The 20,696-nt window shown below is 38.0% G+C and overlaps 1 protein-coding gene across 1 annotated transcript in view; it reads right to left on the minus strand.

Moving 5' to 3' along the window:
• Nucleotides 1-20,696, minus strand: part of USP6NL (USP6 N-terminal like) — a 159,116-nt gene that overhangs the window by 38,891 nt on the left and 99,529 nt on the right. The window contains exons 6-8 of the mRNA XM_030941165.1: nt 20,449-20,529; nt 12,293-12,400; nt 1,876-1,985 (exon numbers count right to left, since the gene is read on the minus strand). Of these exons, the coding sequence (XP_030797025.1) occupies nt 1,876-1,985; nt 12,293-12,400; nt 20,449-20,529 (299 nt within the window). The remainder of the gene's footprint in view (nt 1-1,875; nt 1,986-12,292; nt 12,401-20,448; nt 20,530-20,696) is intronic.

Below are 20,696 nucleotides of genomic sequence, written 5' to 3' on the forward strand. Positions count from 1 at the left end.
CCCCGCAGGGCTGGGGCGATGTCCTTGGGATGCTGAATATGCTCCATACCAGGCTCCAATACGAGGTGCTGTTTTTCCCAAAGCCAGGATTCAGGGGTCCAAGATTCAAAGGCTGGAAGTAGGAGTGGCTCCACTCATCATTCTCGCTAAAGATCCACTAGCAAAGCGTTTGCTTCTTGCCCTTCCAAGCTTGAGTTCTGCTGGTCTAGAGATCTTAGTTCCAAAAGGAAGAATGCTTCCACCATGAGACATAACAGTGATTCCACTGACCTGGAAGCTGAAACCACCACCCAACCACTTTGGGCTCCTTATGCCTCTGAACCAACAGGCAAAGAAGGACGTGGCTGTGCGGGCTGGGGGGATTCTCCTGATTACTAAGGGGAACATGGGTTGTTATGACACAACAGACACAAGGAGGAGTACACTTGGAATGCAGAAGACTTGGGGCATCTCTTACTAGTATTACTGAGCCCTGTGATGAAAGTCAATGGAAAACTACCAATTCAGGCAGAACCGCTAAGGCCAGATTTTCAGGAAGGAAGGTTTGAGCCATCCCTCTAGGTAAAGAACCACAACCATCTAAGGTGCTTGCTGAGGGCAAAGGGAATATAGAATGGGCAGTGAAATGGGCCATTAAAAATACCACCTGTGACCACAGGACCAGTCACAGAAATGATCACTACAATTGTTATGAGTATTTCTTCCTTATTTTGGTGTAAATATGTTTGTATATATACCAACAAATATTTTCTTCTTCCTTCTCTTTTCCCTTATCATCTAACATAAGGTATCTTAATAATAGTCAACTTTATACCACAGTGTGTAAGTTACAGGATACTAAAGCAGAAGTGTGATCATCTCCCAAGGACTTGGCATCCTCATGTGGGGAAAGAATTCGAACATCTCAGTTGTGAGCAGAATAGTGGTATCATGTTAGGTGGAAGGAAGACTTGGTTACTATCTTACCTGGAAATTTTTTAATGTGGTGTGTGTGAGTGCCAAGTTGCCAAGGATGGACTGCAGTGGTTGGCTCTGGGTGTCAACTTGGCTAAACAACAATCCCCAGATATCCAAAACACTAATCTAGGTGTCACTGGGAACGTATTTTGTAGATTGATGAAAATCCATGATCTGTCATCTTTAAGTAGGAGAGATTATCCTAGAAGACCTGGGCAGGCCTCATTCAATCCGTTGAAAGGCCGTAAGGGCAGATTTGAGGCTTTTCTGAAGGGGCATCTCTGCCTGTGGCCAGCAGCTTCAGCTCATGCCCGAGGCCCAGGCTGTCCTTTCCGATGGCCTGCCCTGTGGATTTTGGCCTGGCCTAATCACCCCCGACAGCTGGAGAAGTCAATACCTTGAAATGCCCTAGCATATATCTCCTACTGGTTTCTGTTTCCTGGTGAGACTCTCTGACTGACATAGAGATCAGCAAAAACTGTACTTTTCATTTATAAGTTGTCATAGCAATGATAAATCAATTCATTAATTTCTCATTTCATTTCATTTCCCTTTTTTAAAAAAAAGTTTCATTTATGCGTGGGGGTCAAGGTTATAGAGATATATTTATCACTGACGAAGTTTTTACACACTGTCATTCTTCTATGACTTCTAATGAAAGTATCTACTAAATTTCTAAGAATTCCCAGATTATAAAGTGAGTCTTTACCAATTTTATAGCACATGCTGTGTCAAAGGTTAAAAATTTTAAGTTATATTAGATCTTAAGTTTCACACAACATGGACGCAAATGATCTGCAAAAGCTTAAACCTTTAGGACCTAAATCGAAATCACAGTCTATAAGGCACTCTAATTTTAAGTTAATAAAGACTATTTATAAATGCGATTAACATTTCATAATATTAAACTTTGCTTACTTAACACCATATCTGTCTCTAAACATAATGTGGTCCCGAAACGTGCGGTTGACATCCAGGTCTATTTGTCTGATGTCAGGTGAACAGCCCCGTGCTCTGTGTTTTAATTTCTGAAGAAAAAAAGAGACAGGAGAACAGATTTTTATGGAAATTAGTTGTTGAAAAGTCTATGACAAATAATAAAATAATTCTCATTAAAAACTTTTTGGTTTAAAAAAATCACTCAATGGTTAAAAAAATCAAAACTATATATATAAAAAGGTACAGAATAGAAACTTTCCCTCCCCTCCATTCCCCCATTTCTCCTACTCCCTGCTTCTCCTTCTTCCCCTACCTTCCTTCTCTTCCATCCTATCTAGTTAGATTTTAATTTAGGATAGAGAACTTTTCAGAGTTTGCACTACTGAACTATGTGAAAGCTCTTCATGGCTAAGCCATGCAGTCTGTTATGATTTCTTGTTTCTTTCCATGATGATGCTTTTGTTTCCCTTGAAGCTAATCATTGCCTTGTTTCTCAATGTGCTTCGTTTCCCAGCTAATTCAATCCCAAGCTCACTATAAATGGTATAATCTCCTCAGGTGATGTTCAAGTAGAGTAGGTGTTCCACCAGCTTCATCTTGCTGTCTGCTGCTCCTGCCTGTGCGGCCTGACCTCTGGGCCTGCTGCACAGCCTAGGTCCTGGAGCCTCCCTTCTCCACCTGCTGGGGTGGTTATCTCCCATGTTGGGCCCCCTGTTTCCTGATCTCATATCTTTTTTTCTCAGGTTCTTCCCTTGCTCTGCAGGAACACATTCTTTAGTAGCTCCTGTGAAAGGCTGTATGGAAGATAAAGTTTTTGAAACTTTGAATATCTGATCATTCTACCCTCTTATTTAACTGTTTGGCTGTTTTAGAATTCTAAGCTGGAAAATATTTTTGCTCAAAAGGCACAGCTTCACTGTCTTCTGGCTTCCAGTGTTGCTATTCTAATTTGTGTTTCTTTACGTGCAATCTGCTTTTTCTCTCTAGAAGCTTGAAGGAGTTTCTATCTCATGTTTTGAAACTTCACATTTCAGTACTGGGTTTGGATCTATTTTTATCCACAGGGTTGGGCACTTAGTGAATCCTTCCAATTTTAAAAACTCCTACCTACATCTTTCAGCTCTCAGACATCTTCAACAATTCATTTGTCAATTTCTTCATCTTCCCCTCCCTCTATTCCCATTTTCTTTTTCTGAAACTCTTATTATTACAGTCTGGGAACTCCTAGGCTATCATCTACTTTTCTTGTATTTTTCTGTATTATTTTGTATCTCTTTGCTTTTATAACTGATATTCTGGGAATTTCCTCAATTGTCATTTTCAATTAAGTTTTTCGTTTCTAGTATTTTTGTATTCATAAGCTCTGTTGTTTTTGAGTGTTCCTTTTCATAGCATTCTATACTTGTTTTATGGATGCAGTATCTATTTTTCTCTGAAGATATTAAAAATAGTTTTTTAGGGCCAGGCGCGGTGGCTCAAGCCTGTAATCCCAGCACTTTGGGAGGCCGACACGGGCGGATCACGAGGTCAGGAGATCGAGACCATCCTGGCTAACATGGTGAAACCCCGTCTCTACTAAAAAACACAAAAAACTAGCCGGGCGAGGTGGCAGGCGCCTGTAGTCCCAGCTACTCAGGAGGCTGAGGCAGAAGAATGGCATAAACCCGGGAGGCGGAGCTTGCAGTGAGCTGAGATCCGGCCACTGCACTCCAGCCCGGGTGACAGAGCGAGACTTCGTCTCAAAAAAAAAAAAAAAAAAAAACAACAGTTTTTTAGGCCAGGCGCAGTGGCTCATGCCTGTAATCCCCGCACTTTGGGAGGCCGAGGCAGGCGGATCACAAGGTCAGGAGATGGAGAACATCCTGGTTAATACAGTGAAACCTCGTCTCTACTAAAAATACAAAAAATTAGCCAGGCGTGGTGGCGGGCGCCTGTAGTCCCAGCTACTCGGGAGGCTGAGCCAGGAGAATGGCATGAGCCTGGGAGGCGGAGCTTGCAGTGAGCCGAGATCGCGCCACTGCACTCCAGCCTGGGCAACAGAGTGAGACTCTGTCTCAAAAAAAAAAAATTTGTTTTTTAGTTTCTCTTCTTTACACTATAATCTGTTTCTTATAAGCTGCTTTCTTCGTTTGCTTCAGCTTGTCTTTCACGTTAGCTCCCTTCTTCAAATGAATGGCGATACTTCGTTTTCTGTTTTTACTTAAAAGTGGGACACAAAAAAGTTGCATGCCTGGGTAAGGCTTCCTGACTGTGATCCTGCTTGTGGAGGGATCTGGCCAGGCAGCTGGACTAGGGTTCCCTGAAGTCAGTACCTTTGAGCTTATTTTCTTATGCTGATCACATCCCCCAGAGAAGGCTCTTCCAATCTCCTGTCAGGAAGACAAGCACCTGGCTGCCAGTGATCTGGGAGGTGAGTTGAGGAAAAAGGCTGGACTGTCCAAAATCTGAACTACTCAACTCCTCTGCTTTCATGACAGCAGTTCACCCGCAGCAAGGTCTGTGTTTTCCCCAGTCCAGAGGCCCTCTGTTTCATCCTCGCCAAATAACAAACCTCCAGTCTTGGGCCAGCACTGAGGGGCCTAAGGAGCTCTAACTGCTTCTGAAACAGACTTTCAACCACTTCTGTGTTTAGCTTCACCTCCACTTCCAGAGTTTCCTGCAGTTGGCAATTACCAAGCCTTACGGAGATTCTGAGCTGTTAATCAGGTTGCTTCTTCAATTCCCACTGCCAGCCTAGGACTGAGCTTCCTCAGGCTTGCTAAGTTTACTAAATGTCTGTCTGCAATCTCGTTTTCCAAAACTGGTAGCTGTTAAGCATCTCCCATTTTCTCATTTCTGTGGGTTTGCCTTTTTATGATAAAAACTCTGTCAATTTAGTGGCATTTCAAGGGAAAGGGAGCTAAATGAGTATCTTGAATCTCCCATGTTTAAACAGATGGGAGATTAAAATTTAACCATGTTTAATATAAATAACAATTTATATACTACGTTATATTGACCCATTTACCATGTACTGGTGATATGGACTTCTGCTTGAATCAATTCCAATAAATATATATAAAAACATAACTGTTCCTGACTTCAGCTAGAAGTGGAAAGAAGGCTATCTGGGCATGTCTAGAATAAGTGTGTGTGTTAAGTGTTTTATGAGTCTGTGTATTTTTGTGTATTGAAGTTCAGAGAAGGGGCTTCTGCAGCTTTTTAAAACAGGAAGAGCAGCCACAGTATGCTTCAGAATTCTCAAGAGAGAGGAAGACATTTAGAGTATCGTATTAGAATCATACGGCCACTAAAACATCATCGTATGTTATTTCTGAAAAAGGTGGTTCAGAAGATATTATAAAAATTTAGCTTGAAAAATAAATCTGTACATATTTGTTCTCTTCCATCTTTTTTTTTTTTTTTAAAGATAATGGGCAAGGCCAGGCACAGTGGCTCACGCCTGTAATCCCAGCACTTTGGGAGGCCGAGGCGGGGGAATCACAAGGTCAGGAGATCAGCATCATCCTGGCTAACACGGTGAAACCCTGTCTCTACTAACAATATTAAAAAAAAAAAAAATAGCTTGGCATGGTGGCAGGCACCTGTAGTCCCAGCTACTCAGGAAGCTGAGGCAGGAGAATGGCATGAACCCAGGAGGCGGAGCTTGCAGTGAGCCAAGATAGAGCCACAGCACTACAGCCTGGGCGACAGAGCAAGACTGTCTCAAAAAAAAAAAAAAAAAAAGATAATGGGCAAGTAAAGAGGTTTAAATTATTGTTCTACAGGCCTCCTTGTAAAAGATGGGATGTCAAAACAAAGAAGAAAATGTTTGACAAGATATGATAAAAGAAAATGCCTTAAAAGTTAACAGGAAGGCAGAAAAGATGCAAACGCATCTATAATATCAGTTCCTCCAGAGGACAAGAAAATCTATCATAAAAAAGGCCTCGTGATGGAAGAAAAGCCTGGGTAAGTATGTAAACAACAACAGGTCAGAAATAAGCTAATGCATGGAATGCAGGAATCAAACATATTTTTTTACTCCTGAATGAAAAGAGGTAAACAGTTTCTAGTTACCTCTGAGATTAGGTGGGTTGAGATCTATGAGTGTCACAGTAATATAAAGATAAAATTTTATTTTAAAAATTGAGATCAAATGAACCCATAAACCTGAGGGCAGAAGTACAGTGGAAAGCATTTAGATTAAAAATTAGCATTATTGGCCAGGCACGGTGGCTCACGCCTGTAATCCCAGCACTTTGGGAGGCCAAGGCAGGTGGATCACGAGGTCAGGGAGTTCAAGACTAGCCTGGCCAGCACGGTGAAACCCCATCTCTACTAAAAATACAAAAATTAGCAGGGCATGGTGGTGGGCACCTGTAATCCCAGCTACTCAGTAGGTTGAAGCAGAGAACTGCTTGAACCCAGGAGGTGGAGGTTGCAGTGAGCCAAGATCACACCACTGCACTCCAGCCTGGGCAACAGAGTGACACTCCGTCTCAAAAAAAAAAAAAAAAAAAAAAAAAAGCATTATCATTGTGAGTTTGGTCTACGAGATTACTGAGCCACACTAAGGCTGTGGATGAGGCTGTTTTCCACTATGGTCTGATCCTATACCACCTGTAAGTTACACTGCTAAATGCAAGAGAGAAAAATAAAAATGAGATAAAAGAAGAGAAAAACATATTAGATGAGAGCAGCCAAGACAACTTCGATCATAAATCCTACCCCTGCCACTTGCTAACCCTGGGGTGAAAAGTCACTTAGCCTCGCTAAGCTCAGTTTCCTCATGTGTAAGATAAATACAATAATAATGACAAAACCTGCATCTTGGCATTGTTGTAGGAATTAAATGAGGTAATTCCCATAGAGCACTTAGACATAAAAGTACTCAAACAATGTCAGCTCTCCTCATGGTAAAGTAGGTACTTTATTTTTAAAATACGGCAACATGAAGCCTCAAGTTAAAACTAATCAGATCCAAGTTGGAGGGAGGAGATCAGGGAAGGTCTTTGCAATGTGCTTTGAAACTCACTAATCTTCTTCCTGCCTGTGGGAAACAAAGCCCCACCAAGACACCTCCTACTCCATGAAGTCTTCTTCCTGGATCATAAAGGTGATTTCTTTTTTTACCTTCTTTTCCACTCCTACTTTTACAGTATTTATCACAGACTATTATTAAATATTTCTATGCAACCACAACTCCTCCAACCTAGAAGAAAAGATTCTTGCCACTGTACCTATTCATCTTCAAACGTTCTTCAATACCACCCACAGAGCTTTATGGGGACAAGAAAGGACAAACAGGCCACCGGGGAACTTGAAGGACTGAATGCTCATAATATGCTGGGTCCAAATAATTTCACCCATCTGAGAAAAGGCTCGGCAGATTAAGAGAAAGTCGTAGTTTTATTCCTACTGAAGTTCCAGTTCATGGAGGATGTGTGGAGAGAGAGCGAAAGAGTGGATGAGAAAGGAAAAAAAAGTTGGCTAAATAATGATGCTGGGGGAAATTCAAATAGTAAAAATAATATTGATGAGTGTTGAAAATTACAGGCTTGAAGGCACCAGCAGGCAAGTCATTCTTTTGTTGTAGTTGCTGTCAGTTTTTACTAAATGGTTCTCCCGTATTAACTGGCCATCTGATAATTTTACTCTACATAGAAAAAGTCTAAAATATAACATGAAAACTAGAGTCCTATTAGCAGGCAAGCTGGGTTGAATAGTATCCCTCCAAAACTCATGTCTACCAAGAACCTGTGAATGTGACCTCATCTGGAAATAGGGCCTCTGCCGGGGTAATCAAGTTAAGATGAGGTCATCCTGGATAAGGGTGGACCCTACATGCAGTAACTATTGTCCCTATCAGGAAAGAGAGACACACACTCATAGAAGGGAGGACGGCCAGGTGGTAAGGAAGACAGGGACAGAGTGATGCCAAGATGCACTAAGGATGGCAGGCTACCACTGGAGGCTGGAAGAGGCCAGGAAGGATGCTTCCTTAGAGCCCTGAGAGAAAGTGTTGTCCTGCTGACACCTTAGTTTTGGACTTCTGTCCTTGAAAACTGTGAGAGAGACAGTTCTGTTGTTTTAAGCCACTTAGTTTGTGGTACTTGGTTACAGCAGCCCTAGGAAATGAATACAACATGTAAATTGCTTTTTCTTTCATTTTCTACTTTCATTATTTAAACAAATACTAACAGAGCACCTACCATATGCTAGGCACACTGTAGTAGGTGCTGGGGTTATATTTCATATTATGTTCTCTCAGACATCATTTTGAACACTGTAAAACTATGACACTAAGAGCAAATAGCTAATCAACAGTCTAAAATAATTTGGAACGCTAAAATCCTGAAATATAAACTCTGTGTAGGGTCTGAATGGCTACATTTAAAATGAATTAACTCTTTAAATTATCCAGTAGGTTTCCTTGTCATCTGGATGAAATTTTACCTGAATGCATACACATACACATACACACACACACACACACAATTATATATATATATATGAAAAAACAATCAAAAGAGCACCAAAGTACCTTTTAGAATAGGCTTTAGGTTTAAACCATAAATAATTTTTATTTCTGGATATAGGATCATGTTATCTGCAAACAAAAGTAATTTAACTTCCTCTCTTCCTACTTGAATATCCTTGATTTCTTTCTCTTGCCTGATTGCCCTGGTCAGAACTTTCAGAGGATGTTCCAGAACATCCTTGTCTTGTGCCAGTTTTCAAGGGGAATGCTTCCAGCTTTTGCCCATTCAGTATGATATCGGCTGTAGGTTTGTCATATATTTTGAGGTATGTTCCTTTAGTGCCGAGTTTATTGAGAGTTTTTAACATGAAGGGATGCTGAATTTTACCAAAGGCCTTTTCTGCATCTATTGAGATAATCAAGTGATTTTTGTCTTTAGTTCTGTTTATGTGATGAATCACATTTATTGATCCATGTATGTATGTTGAACCAATCTTGCATCCCGAGGATGAAGCCAACTGGACTGTGGTAACTAAGCTTTTGCATGTGCTGCTGGATTCAGTTTGCCAGTACTTCATTGAGAGTTTTTGCATTGATCAAGGATATTGGCCTGAAGTTTTCTTTGTTGGTTGTATCGATGCCAGGTTTTGGTATTGGATGATGCTGGCCTCATAGAATAAGTCAAGGAGGAATCCCTCCTTTTTAATTTTTTAGAATAGTTTTAGTAGAAATGGTACCAGCTCTTCTTTGTACCTCTGGTAGAATTCAGCTGTGCATCCATCTGGTCCTGGGCTTTTATTGGTTCGTAGGCTAGTTATTACTATCTCAATTTCAGAACTCATTATTTGCCTATTCAGAGATTCAATTTCTTCCTGGTTCAGTCTTGGGAGGATGTATGTGTCCAAGGATATATCCATTTCTTCTAGATCTTCTAGTTTATGTGCACAGAGGTGTTTCTAACATTCTCTGGTGGTTGGTTGTATTTCTGTGGGGTCAGTGGTGATATCTTCCTTATCATTTCTGATTGTATTTGATTCTTCTCTCTTTTCTTCTTTATTAGTCTAGCTAGTGGTCTATTTTATTAATTTTTTCAACAAACCAGCTCCTGGATTCATTGATTTTTTGAAGAGTTTTACATGTCTCTGTCTTGTTCGGTTCAGCTCTGATCTTGGTTATTTCTTGTCTTCTGCTAGCTTTGGGGTTTGTTTGCTCTTGATTCTCTAGTTCTTTTAGTTGAGATGTTAAGTTGTTAACTTGAGATCCCCCAAAAGCTTCTTTAGATGATAAGCAACTTCAGCAAAGTCTCAGGATATAAAAATCAGTGCGCAAAAACCACTAGCACTCCTATATCCCAACAACAGGCAAGCAGAGAGCCAAATCATGAATGAATTCCCATTCACAATTGCTACAAAAAGAGTAAAATACCTAGGAATAAGTTAACAAGCAAGTTAAGGACCTCTTCAAGGAGAACTACAAACCACTGCTCAAAGAAATCAGAGAGGAACAAACAAAAGGAGAAACATTCCATGCTCATGGATAAGAAGAGTCAATATCGTGAAAATGGCCATACTGCCTGAGTAATTTATAGATTCAATGCTATTCCTATTAAACTACCACTGATATTCTTAATAGAATTAAAAGATATATATTTTAATTCATATGGAACAATAACAAAAAAGCCCGAAAAGTCAAGACAATCCTAAGGAAAAAGAACAAAGCTGGAGGCATCACACTACCCGACTTCAAACTTTACTACAAGGCTACAATAACCAAAACAGCATGGTACTGGTATAAGAACAGACACACAGACCAATGGAACAGAACAGAGAACTCAAATATAAGACCACACACCTACAACCATCTGATCTTTGACAAACTTGACAAAAACGAGCAATGGGGAAAGGACTCCCTATTTAACAAATGGTGCTGGGATTAATTGGCTAGCCATGTGCAGAAAACTGAAACTGGATCCCCTTCCTTATACTATATACATTTTTATATGAAAACTATATAAAAATTAACTCAAGATGGATTAAAGACTTAAATATAAAACCCAAAACTATAAAAATTCTAGAAGAAAATCTAGGCAATACCTTTCAGGACATAGGCACAGGCAAAGTTTTCATGACGAAAACACCAAAAGCAATTGCAACAAAAGCAAAAATTGTCAAATGGGATCTAATTAAACTAAAGCACTTCTGCACAGCAAAAGAAACTATCATTAGAGTGAACAGAGAGCCTACAGAATGGGAGACAATTTTTGCAATCTATCCATCTGACAAGTCTAATATCCAAAGTCTACAGGGAACTTAAACAAATTTACAAGAAAAAAAAAATACCATTAAAAAAGAGGGCAAAGGACATGAACAGATGCTTCTCAAAGGAAGACATACATGAGGCCAACAAACATATGAAACAAAACTCAACAACACTGATTAGAGAAATGCAAATCAAAACCACAAGATACCATCTTTGATGGCGATTATTCAAAAGTCAAAAAACAACAGATACTGGCAAGGTTGCAGAAAAAAAAGGAATGCTTTAACGCTGTTGGTGGGAGCATAAATTAGTTCACCCATTGTGGAGACAGTGTGACGATTCCTCAAAGACCTAGAGGCAGAAATACCATTTGACTCAGCAATCTCATTACTGGATACATACCCACAGGAATATAAATCATTCTGTTATAAAGATACATGCATGCACACATTCACTATTTACAATAGCAAAGACATGGAATCAACCTAAATGCCCATCAATGATAGACAGATAGACTGAATAAAGAAAATGTGGTACATAGACATCACGGAATACTACGCAGCCATAAAAAGGAACAAGATCATGTCCTTTGCCAGGACATGGATGGACTTGGAAGCCATTATCCTCAGCAAACCAACACAAGAACAGAAAACCAGATACTGCATGTTCTCGCTTATAAATGGGAGCTGAATGATGAGACTACACGGGCACATGAGGAGGAACAAAACACAGTGGGGCATGTCAGCAAGGGGTGGTGGTGGGAGGGAAGAGCATCAGGAAGAATAGCCAATGGGTGCTAAGGCTGAATACCTAGGTGATGGGATGATCTACACAGCAAACCACCATGGCACACATTTACCCATGTAACAAATCTGCAAGTCTCGCACAGGTGTACCCCTGAACTTAAAATAAAAGTTGAAGAAAAAACAAAGTGTTGACCTTCCCAAAAAGATAGCAATTTTAATTTTTTCCCATTTATTCCATATTAATTTTTTTGTACATATTTCCTAAGAAACATATTTCAAAATCTATGAGTCTAAGATTCTTAGATGTAAATCTTTTACTCCTTTCAAAGGTTAACAGAAAATTTAGGTTCAGAAAGGGTATAGCTGCAAGATGACAAGGAGATAACATTTAATGCATTACCTAATTTAAGAAAAAAATTATTACTCACTCAAAAGTTTAACAACCTAGAGATACCCTAATAATCTTGGGGCAAAGTCATCTTTTTTTCATGCTAGAAGAAAAGAATCGTACACAGCAGGTGTTGGTTAAACTGAACTCTGCTGCTGTTTCCCACAAACTCTCAAAGTGATGCCGCAAATCACTTCATTAACACCATGTGGCAAACAAGCAGCTATAATCAGGTGTTAGTCCATTTTCCATGCAATCATGTCCCAACATTGATCATTTAATTACTTTAATTGATTTATGTATTTGAAAAGCACTTGATACTTACTGATACAAACAATAACATTTTTACTGAAGTATCTATTTAAAATTTAAGAAGTATTCTGCAATCCAGAAAACAAACAGACCTCCAAAACCTCCAATGCAATTTAATTTTAATATAATTTTAAGTGATCATATGAATATCTCATGTCACCTTGAATGCTAAAAGAAATGGATTTTACTTTTTAATTTCAAAATAACAAGTTAGCTTTAGCTACTCACACTATACAGGTCCCTCGTTTCTTCTTTCATTTTAGGGATCTCAAGAAGGAGGGCCCAGACTTCACCTCTGAGCTGGAGTGGTATTCCTTTGTAAATTCGCCTATGAAACTTATTAAAAGAAAAATAAATTGAAGGTTACAAACTGACAAAAACTTAGACTAGTCTCTATAGTCAATCTTGCTAATATTTGTTAACATTGTATTTCCAAAGCATTTATGGCAATTAATTAATACATTTCAACATGGCACACTGAGATACTGTCATCTCTATTTTTAAGATTCTAACAGGAGACACAGACAAAGAAGGAGAGAGTATAACAAGAAATTGTTAAGAATGCCCAATGCATGAGCATGTTCAGGCCATTACGGAAGTGTCCCTTAAGTGGCACGAAAGTAGTCACTGCTCTTTTTAAAGGTGTGAACATCTGATTTACACATTCCCTGATGGTATAATTAACTTCTTACACACTTTCTTCCTTTTATCCCACACACCTAAAAGATGCTCCAAACAGCAAAAGGGTTGCCTTGTCCCCAAAATGTCTTCATGGAATGTAGAGTGCTAAGTCCTAATCTCTTTCCTACCACCTTCTCACTGGTCTCTCTAGAAGATACCAAGCTTCTCCTCATCTATCTGAAACCTCAGTTAATCCTATCGGCAATCTTCAGTGTTCTCTCTCTCTCTCAGACACTCTCATCCCCCACCCCACCCCCGCCACACACACACACACCTCCCCCCCTACCACCGGCTGCCCTTTCTCCTTCTTTTCTCTCCTCTTTTCAGTTCTTGCTATTTCTTCAGGAAAACCTTTTTCTTTTTCTTAAATGACACTGATGCTATCTGATAAGACAAAAATGATAAATCTCCATAAAGACATCACTTTTGAATGAAATTAGGCATAAAACAACAGTATCATCAACTCCCTCCATCCTTGAAAGTGTACTGCTATTGCCCTAAGAATCTTAAGTTCAATATACCTCTCCATCTTCTTGTAATTAATTTTTTCCTCAAGTCTAATTACTCAGAATAACATAAAACCTATTACGGTCATCACAATGTTATGCATAACACTTTGAAACTTAAAAATAGATGTCCAAACAGGGAAGTAATTAAATAAATTACAGCAGAAGCCCTTCAGGTAAGAATTGGTACTCTTATTATCACCATAACATAGTTGAATGTTATGGCTCAGAAAATAAGATGCCAGTTCTAATAACTGAAATATTGAAGAGCTACAATAACCAGTACACAAGGCTTTAACTTCTATTACACTACTTAGATTTTTTTAAACTAAAGCTTTAGTGACTAAGTCATTAGGCAGCTTTAAGAAACTTCAATCACGTGGTTGAAGGTGAGTGACAAAGTCGAACAACTTTTATTAAAAAACAGTGAATACTGTAAAGTTGATTCAAATAAGGACTTATAAAATTTGTTTTGTTCTTTTGTTATAAATACAGTATGCTTCAAATTTGAAATTTCAGCTGATAGTGACTACAGTCATATAAATTTTAATCCCAGGCGATCACTTTAACTGGAGGAGTATGTACAGGAAGGCTTCATGCTGATGATAAAACTAGACTCGAAACATTTGCCACGTGCTCGACATTTACAACCATTAATTGCAAACTGAGTGTGGTTAAAAACAAGTGAATTTAAGACTTGTTTTCCCAAAGGAAGTTTATGATCTATACCACTTCACAATTATAGTAAACTGTGATTTTAAAGTAACATCATCCACAAAAAGTCACTTCAAATTATCTTCTAAATTTCTAGAGTAAAGATGTTATACCACAGGCAACTGATTTGAGTATCAGAAAGTGTAGAAATCACTGCAAATGCTAAAAGTAAAATTTAATAGGAAAGCGTAATATGACCGAACAAGTAAAATGACATTTTTAATGAGTAACATAAGAGCTCTGACACTTCTTAAGCTATATTACTTGAAAAGCCTTCAGACATTATTCTGTTGCTATTGCTCAATTCTGTACTCAATAATTGCACCTAAGTTACTGTCCACCATTTATCCTAAAGTTAAATCTAGATTTAGGAAAAAAACTCCATCAAATAGATGTGATTACACTAAAAAGTAGGAAATTTGGGGGTAGAAATAAAAAATTAATGGCCCCTATACTAGTACAGAGCTAAAATTAAAAATCAAGCACATATGGGAAAGGCTAAGAAAAAAACACTGATACAGTGTCATTATTATCACCCATGGCAACAATTAACCCAAACTTTTACTGGGCATTTCCCATGCACAAGAAACTATTTTAAGAAACTATTTAACAACTATTAGAAACTATTTAACAACCATTTAAATAAGAAACTATTTAACTAGTTAAACTTTTATTTTATCCCTTCCCTTTAAGCTATATATGGATATTTACCTCATTTAATTATACCAACAATTCTATAACTTTAATTATACCAACAACTCAATTTTACCGATGGAGAAAGTGAATCACAAAGAGGTTAAATAACTTGCCCAAAAGTAATAAGCATAAGATGTTATAAAAGATGACTGATTTTACAGTTCATAAAAAAACAAGGACCATCTCCCAATGTCCATGGCACATGGAACAAAGACCATCTCCCTGTGTCCACCGCACATGGAACAAAGATCATCTCCCTGTGTACATGGTACATGGTTTTGCCCCACTGGACTTACTGAAATACATGGAATAGTGAACAGGAAAGTGTTAAGAAAGCCCAAGAGCAGAAAGCACTAAAATAATGATAATATAATTACACCAAAAACTTAAAAGGAATATAAAAAGGATGTCTTTGGAATCCAAGCAGTAGGAGGTGACAAAACAAAATATGTACACAAAATCACATATAGCAGAAAAAGAAATTATAAGACCCTAAAATAAAAATTTTCTAATTATGCTGATTGTTTTTCAAATACTTGTACTATTACTAACTTATTACAGCTACACATCTTTCTTCACAAATTTTCAACTATCATAGAAGCACAACAGTTTGGATGAAATCTGCTTATTCCTCAGAACAGTAGTCCAGTTTACAGTTGTTGATAATCCTTCAACTACAGAGCGGCATTTCATCTTCTCCACATCAGCCCCATAATGTAGGTTCAGTGCACAGGTTCCACTTACAATGGAAGTAAAACAAGATAGAGAAAAAAAGTATCTGCCCTAGGTCAAAAAGTTCCATCTTATTACAAATTCGGGGACTTTCTGCCAAATCACACTGTCTTCTAAAAATTACTGCTTTATTAAAGTGGCAGAATTTATCAGTAAAAAGTGATAGCTGGTTGTCCTCAACTCATAAACGAACGTCATTCATTCATTCATTCTAAAATGATACTTATAATGAATGCCTGCTTTGCGGCCAACGCTTACGAGGTCCTGTGGCTACAAACATGAAAAAGATCTGTGGAGCTCACAGTGTAGTGGGAAGAGAAATACATAAGCTGATAATTTAACTTAAACAGAGAATCTTTTATCATAAAATACAGTCACATGCATGAACTGCTAATAGTGCTGACGGAGGAGGTGGTGGTAGAGACAGACTCCCCAGTGAGCCTGAGTGTTCAAAGAAGAATGGTGGGCATCACACTGTCTGGATCTGCGAGAGAAGCTATCAGGGAGTGGCTAGCCCTTCTACAAAAGGATACATACAATTCAAAGAGAGAACTAGAAAAAGGTTAGGGACAAAGTTGCTGGGGTGAGCGCCATGAATCTGCTGTGATGATCACTTCTTATGGGTCCAACACAGGCACTGTCATCCTGAGCCTATCGTAGAGATAACAGAAGAAAGGAGGAACTAATCCTGTGAGAGGTGGAAAGGATTTCCTTTAGAGAAAATGACAATAAACTCAAAACTGAATAAGAATGTGCCAGGAAGGGAAAAGTGGGGGTGGGAGCAGGGATGTGGATAATGATGAGTCCAACAGTAATAATAACAATAGTTAAAGAACACTTTATTTATTATGAGCTGACACTATGCTATGTGTTTCTAAATTAATTTATTCATTGTAATATTACTGCATCCCTAAAGAGGTAGGTACTATTATTTACATATCCATTTCACAAATGAAAAAATTAAGACATAGAAAGGTTAGGTAACTAGCTCAAAAGAAACTGCATCACAAGGACTCAAATTCAGTCTGAGTCTGACTTCAGAATCCATACTCTTAACAACCATGATAAAGAACTTCTACATATTGAATTGTAACAACATTTCAGTATTCCAATTTGAAAAGTATTACTTTTAAGATTCTTCTACAAATTTATTTCATAGATATGATACATAAAATCTTTAAAAAGTCTACAGTAGTCTCCCAGAAACATTTAAAAATCTATCAACTTAAAAAAAAATTCCAACAAATGACTAATGTTTTCAGTACCTTTTTCTAAACCTTGGTGATTCAGTGACAAGCGTGCAATCCACATCATTATGACTGCCAGTGAGTAAACTTTTCAGCCCAGCAAGTCTGGCTGAGTTTTGTGCGAGTGTGCGCCATGAAACAGAGGCTCACTCGAGCTGCTTATGCCTTTTACTGCCTCTCCATTTTCTCTAATCATCCCTGCTCCACTGGCTCCTTTGTTTCTGCCTTCAAACAGCAACAAGTCTCCCAAATCTGCATCTAAAAAAGTTTTAAACCATCCACAAGGCCCTACTGTGTTAACTACATTCTACTTCCCTGACAGACACCAAAAGGGAAATCTGGCACAAAAGATGGTACAGTTAAATAAGTTCTAAGCCTGGACATTCTTTTGCTTGTTGCTAACAAGCTGTGTAACCTTAAGAAATTTATTTCTAAGCAATATGCCTCCATTTCAAGTATATCATGACCAGTTAAATCATAATGGTCTCCACTTAACAGAGATAACTTCACTTCATAGACTGTATTTTTAAAATACAGGCTGGGCACAGTGGCTCCTGCCTGTAATTCCAATGCTTTTGGAGGCTGAGGCAGGATAATCATTTGACGCCAGGAATTTGAGACCGGCTTGAGCAACATAGCAAGACTCTGTCTCCACAAAACAAACAAACAAATAAAAAACTTTTTTTTTTTCCAATTAGCAGGCATGGTGGTGCTTGCCTATGGTCCCAGCTACTTGGGAGGCTGAGGTAGGACAATCACTTACGCCCAGGAGCTGCAGGCTGCAGAGAACTGTAATTGCGCAACTGCACCCCAGCCTGGGCAACAGAGACCCTGTCTCTCAAAAACAAACAAACAAACAAACAAAAAATTAACAATACAATACTACTGTACATAGGGAGGCAGTCACTGTGAGAACAGGGGCAACATAAACAACCTTAATGGAATTTTTTTTTTTTTTCATTAAAGCTTGGGTTCTAAAAATCCAAATATTCCCTACCAGAGCTATATTTTTATTTCAAATGTTTTTAGAATTTCTCTGTATTACTACTATATAAGTAAGTAATCTGTGGAGAGAAAACACACTTCTCCTTGAAAGACAAGGAAAAAAATGCTAGTTTTTTTACTTGAATGCAATTTAAAACTAGGTGTGAATTGAAAGCAGTAATTCTTTTAGAAGGTTCATTCTGTTTCACACCAAATTGGGCCATATATATCATCAAATGATTCTAGCATTATAGTTATGGGAGAGTGCTTCAAAATTATACTTCAAAGAAATGGCACTGCTAAAATCTCTCTTAATGGGAACTGCATTAGCCAGAGCTGCTGTCAGAATAACAGCCCAGTAGAATTGCTCATTTTTAGAGAGGCTTACATACTTTCATAGGCATATGTATACCAGAGAAGAACATAAAGCCATATAATTCTACAAATATTTTATTAGAATGAATGTGAGATTAAAGGATAGGTGCAATGCATTGAAATCTACCCTGTAATTACCACTTGAGCAATCTTTCCACAAAGATGTAAAGTAGTTGTCAAATGTAGGCCAATGTGAGACTGCAAAATATTAAACAAGAGAACAGATGTTGTAACTAATATTCTACTTTGAACCCAGTCCTTAGAAACATCCTGAGTTCAAACCTTATGCTAATAACAGCCAGTTAATAAAATCAACAACCCCAAATGAACTCACTCCTGACGAAAATAAAGTAATAAGAGCCTGACTAAGGATATTTAGTATGCTCAAAAAGAAAAGGTTCATTAGCTCTGTAAGATACCCATGTCAAAAAGATTCCCATGGTTAAGTTTCATGTGATTTAAGATCCCTCTTAAAAATTCATACCTCATATTAAAGACCAAATAATCCTACAGTAAAGAAAGAAATGTCGCTTAATTTTGTTTAGCTCAGGTTTTCCCAACTTTATTTAACCAGAGAGCCCTTTCCTCATTTAATAATAAGCAACACATACTGACTGCATACTAAGTGCCTAGCACTATTCTATGCTCTACATAAACTAATTTATTTAATCCTCACAACAAGCCTAATGGGGTAGGTAGTAGAGCAGAAAAAAGTTAAATGCCTTTCCCAATGTCACGTGGCTAGGAAGTAGCAGAGCTGGGGTTTGACCCGTGATAGTCTGCCTCCAGAATTTGCCTCTTCACCATCAGGCTATACTACTGCTTCTGTTGAACTAGCAGAACCCAAGAAACTCATGCTCCTTGGAATTCTTATTGGCAAATGTTGACATAAGATAATTTGTACCTATACAAAAAGGGAAAAGAAAGGATTACATTGAAAAAAGTGTGAGGAAATGGACAAAAATCCCAACAGTTAACTCAGTTGTGTTTTGCTGGCAGGACTAAGTAAGATTTCTTTTTTTCCTTTAAAATGTTTTTATTGTTCAGCCCTTCCTTTGAGAAATTAATAGGGGTAGTTAACATTTACTGAATGCTTATTCTATGTAAGGTACAATGCTAAGTGCTTTACATGCATTAAATCATGAAATCTTTTTGTCCCTTTGAAATGGGACACTATTATCTCCATTCTGCAGATGAGGAAACTGAGGCTTAGATGTCAGTGTTAAAATACAGCCCATGAAATAAAAACGATTTTCATAATAAAACTATTTCTTTTTACAGTGCTGGCTTTCGCACTGATCATAAAAAAGCTATGGTGAAACTTTTGCACTGATCATAGAAAAGCTATGGTGGTAAAAACTGCCAGCTCTTGGCACAAATGAAGGCAGCAGTAATGCTGTACTATAGAATCAGTGATTCCCCACTCCATGTTTTAAAAAATCAGTTTAAATTAAGAATGCCTTCGATGATGCAGTAAAAAGTGTTAACTTGATTAAATATCAACCTTTGATAGAGGTCTCATTAACATAACGAGGAGTGATGACACGGGAGGTGCATACGGAGCTCTGTGCTGCACAACCAAGTGCAATGATTGTCTCAAGAAAAAGCGCTTACGATGAAATTGTTTGAATCATGAACATTTTCACAAAACACTGTTATTACTTGAAAGAATAACTAAGCAACTGTCACTCAGCATTGGGTATTTGGCAGGCATTTTCTCAAAAATATCTTAAATGAGCCTGTCACTTGAAGGAAGATAACTGATAAGAGTATTTACTGCCACTGATGATATCTGACCTTTCAAATAAAACTTACAGCTTTGGAAAACTTCCACCACCAGGAGCTTGACATCTTCCCACTGTTTAAAGACTTTTCTGATGAGACGCCTGGTGATATTAATATATGTCAGTAATTTTCTCTAATTAACTTAGCACAAACTCAATGCAAGACAGAAAGATTAAAAGGGAGGTTCGCTAGAAGCTTTTGAAAAAGAAGATTGCTTCTACTTGAGGGAATGCTTCCAGAGGCTAACCCTCTCTCTTTCTGAGCAGTATGACCTGTGGATATAAAGCCTGGAACTGCTCCAATGATTCTGACCTCAAAGGGAAGCCAACCTCAAGATAGAGCTGACAGTGCAGAAGGCAGAGAAGAGATGGAAGAAATTATGGCACAGGCAACTTCAATAAGCAGCTGAATTAAATCACTCCTGAAACCCATCCCACCTCTGAACCATCCAATACACACTCTCAAATGTTGAAACCAATTTGAATCGGGTATTATGTTACTTACAATATAAAAACTCCTAATTTGAGGCATACTGCTAAATTAAACCAAAATTTCAAAACCAAGTATGAATGTAATACTCCTATAATTAAAGAAGAACTTCTACTAGGAAAATCCACATTGAGTTTATATAGTTTCATATGGAAATAACATTATTTTAAATTACCTTTTCAGTGTTCTTGTATTTTTCCCATCCTTTCAGCATTTTCAGCCATTTGGTAGTTCTTTCAATTTCCAGGTGCTTTTGCTAAAATAAAATTGAAATTCATTGTTGTGGTTCGTTTCTTTACTTACAAATTATAAAACACTTCAAAGAAAATGCTGCTAAAAAAAGAACTAAAAAGTTACGCTATATTAGCAGATACCTTATCTAACTTTTAAAAAGTTGGATAATCTCAGAACTGTATCAATACT

The sequence above is a fragment of the Rhinopithecus roxellana genome, chromosome 11 (assembly GCF_007565055.1).
Source record: "Rhinopithecus roxellana isolate Shanxi Qingling chromosome 11, ASM756505v1, whole genome shotgun sequence".
Lineage (NCBI taxonomy): Eukaryota > Metazoa > Chordata > Mammalia > Primates > Cercopithecidae > Rhinopithecus > Rhinopithecus roxellana.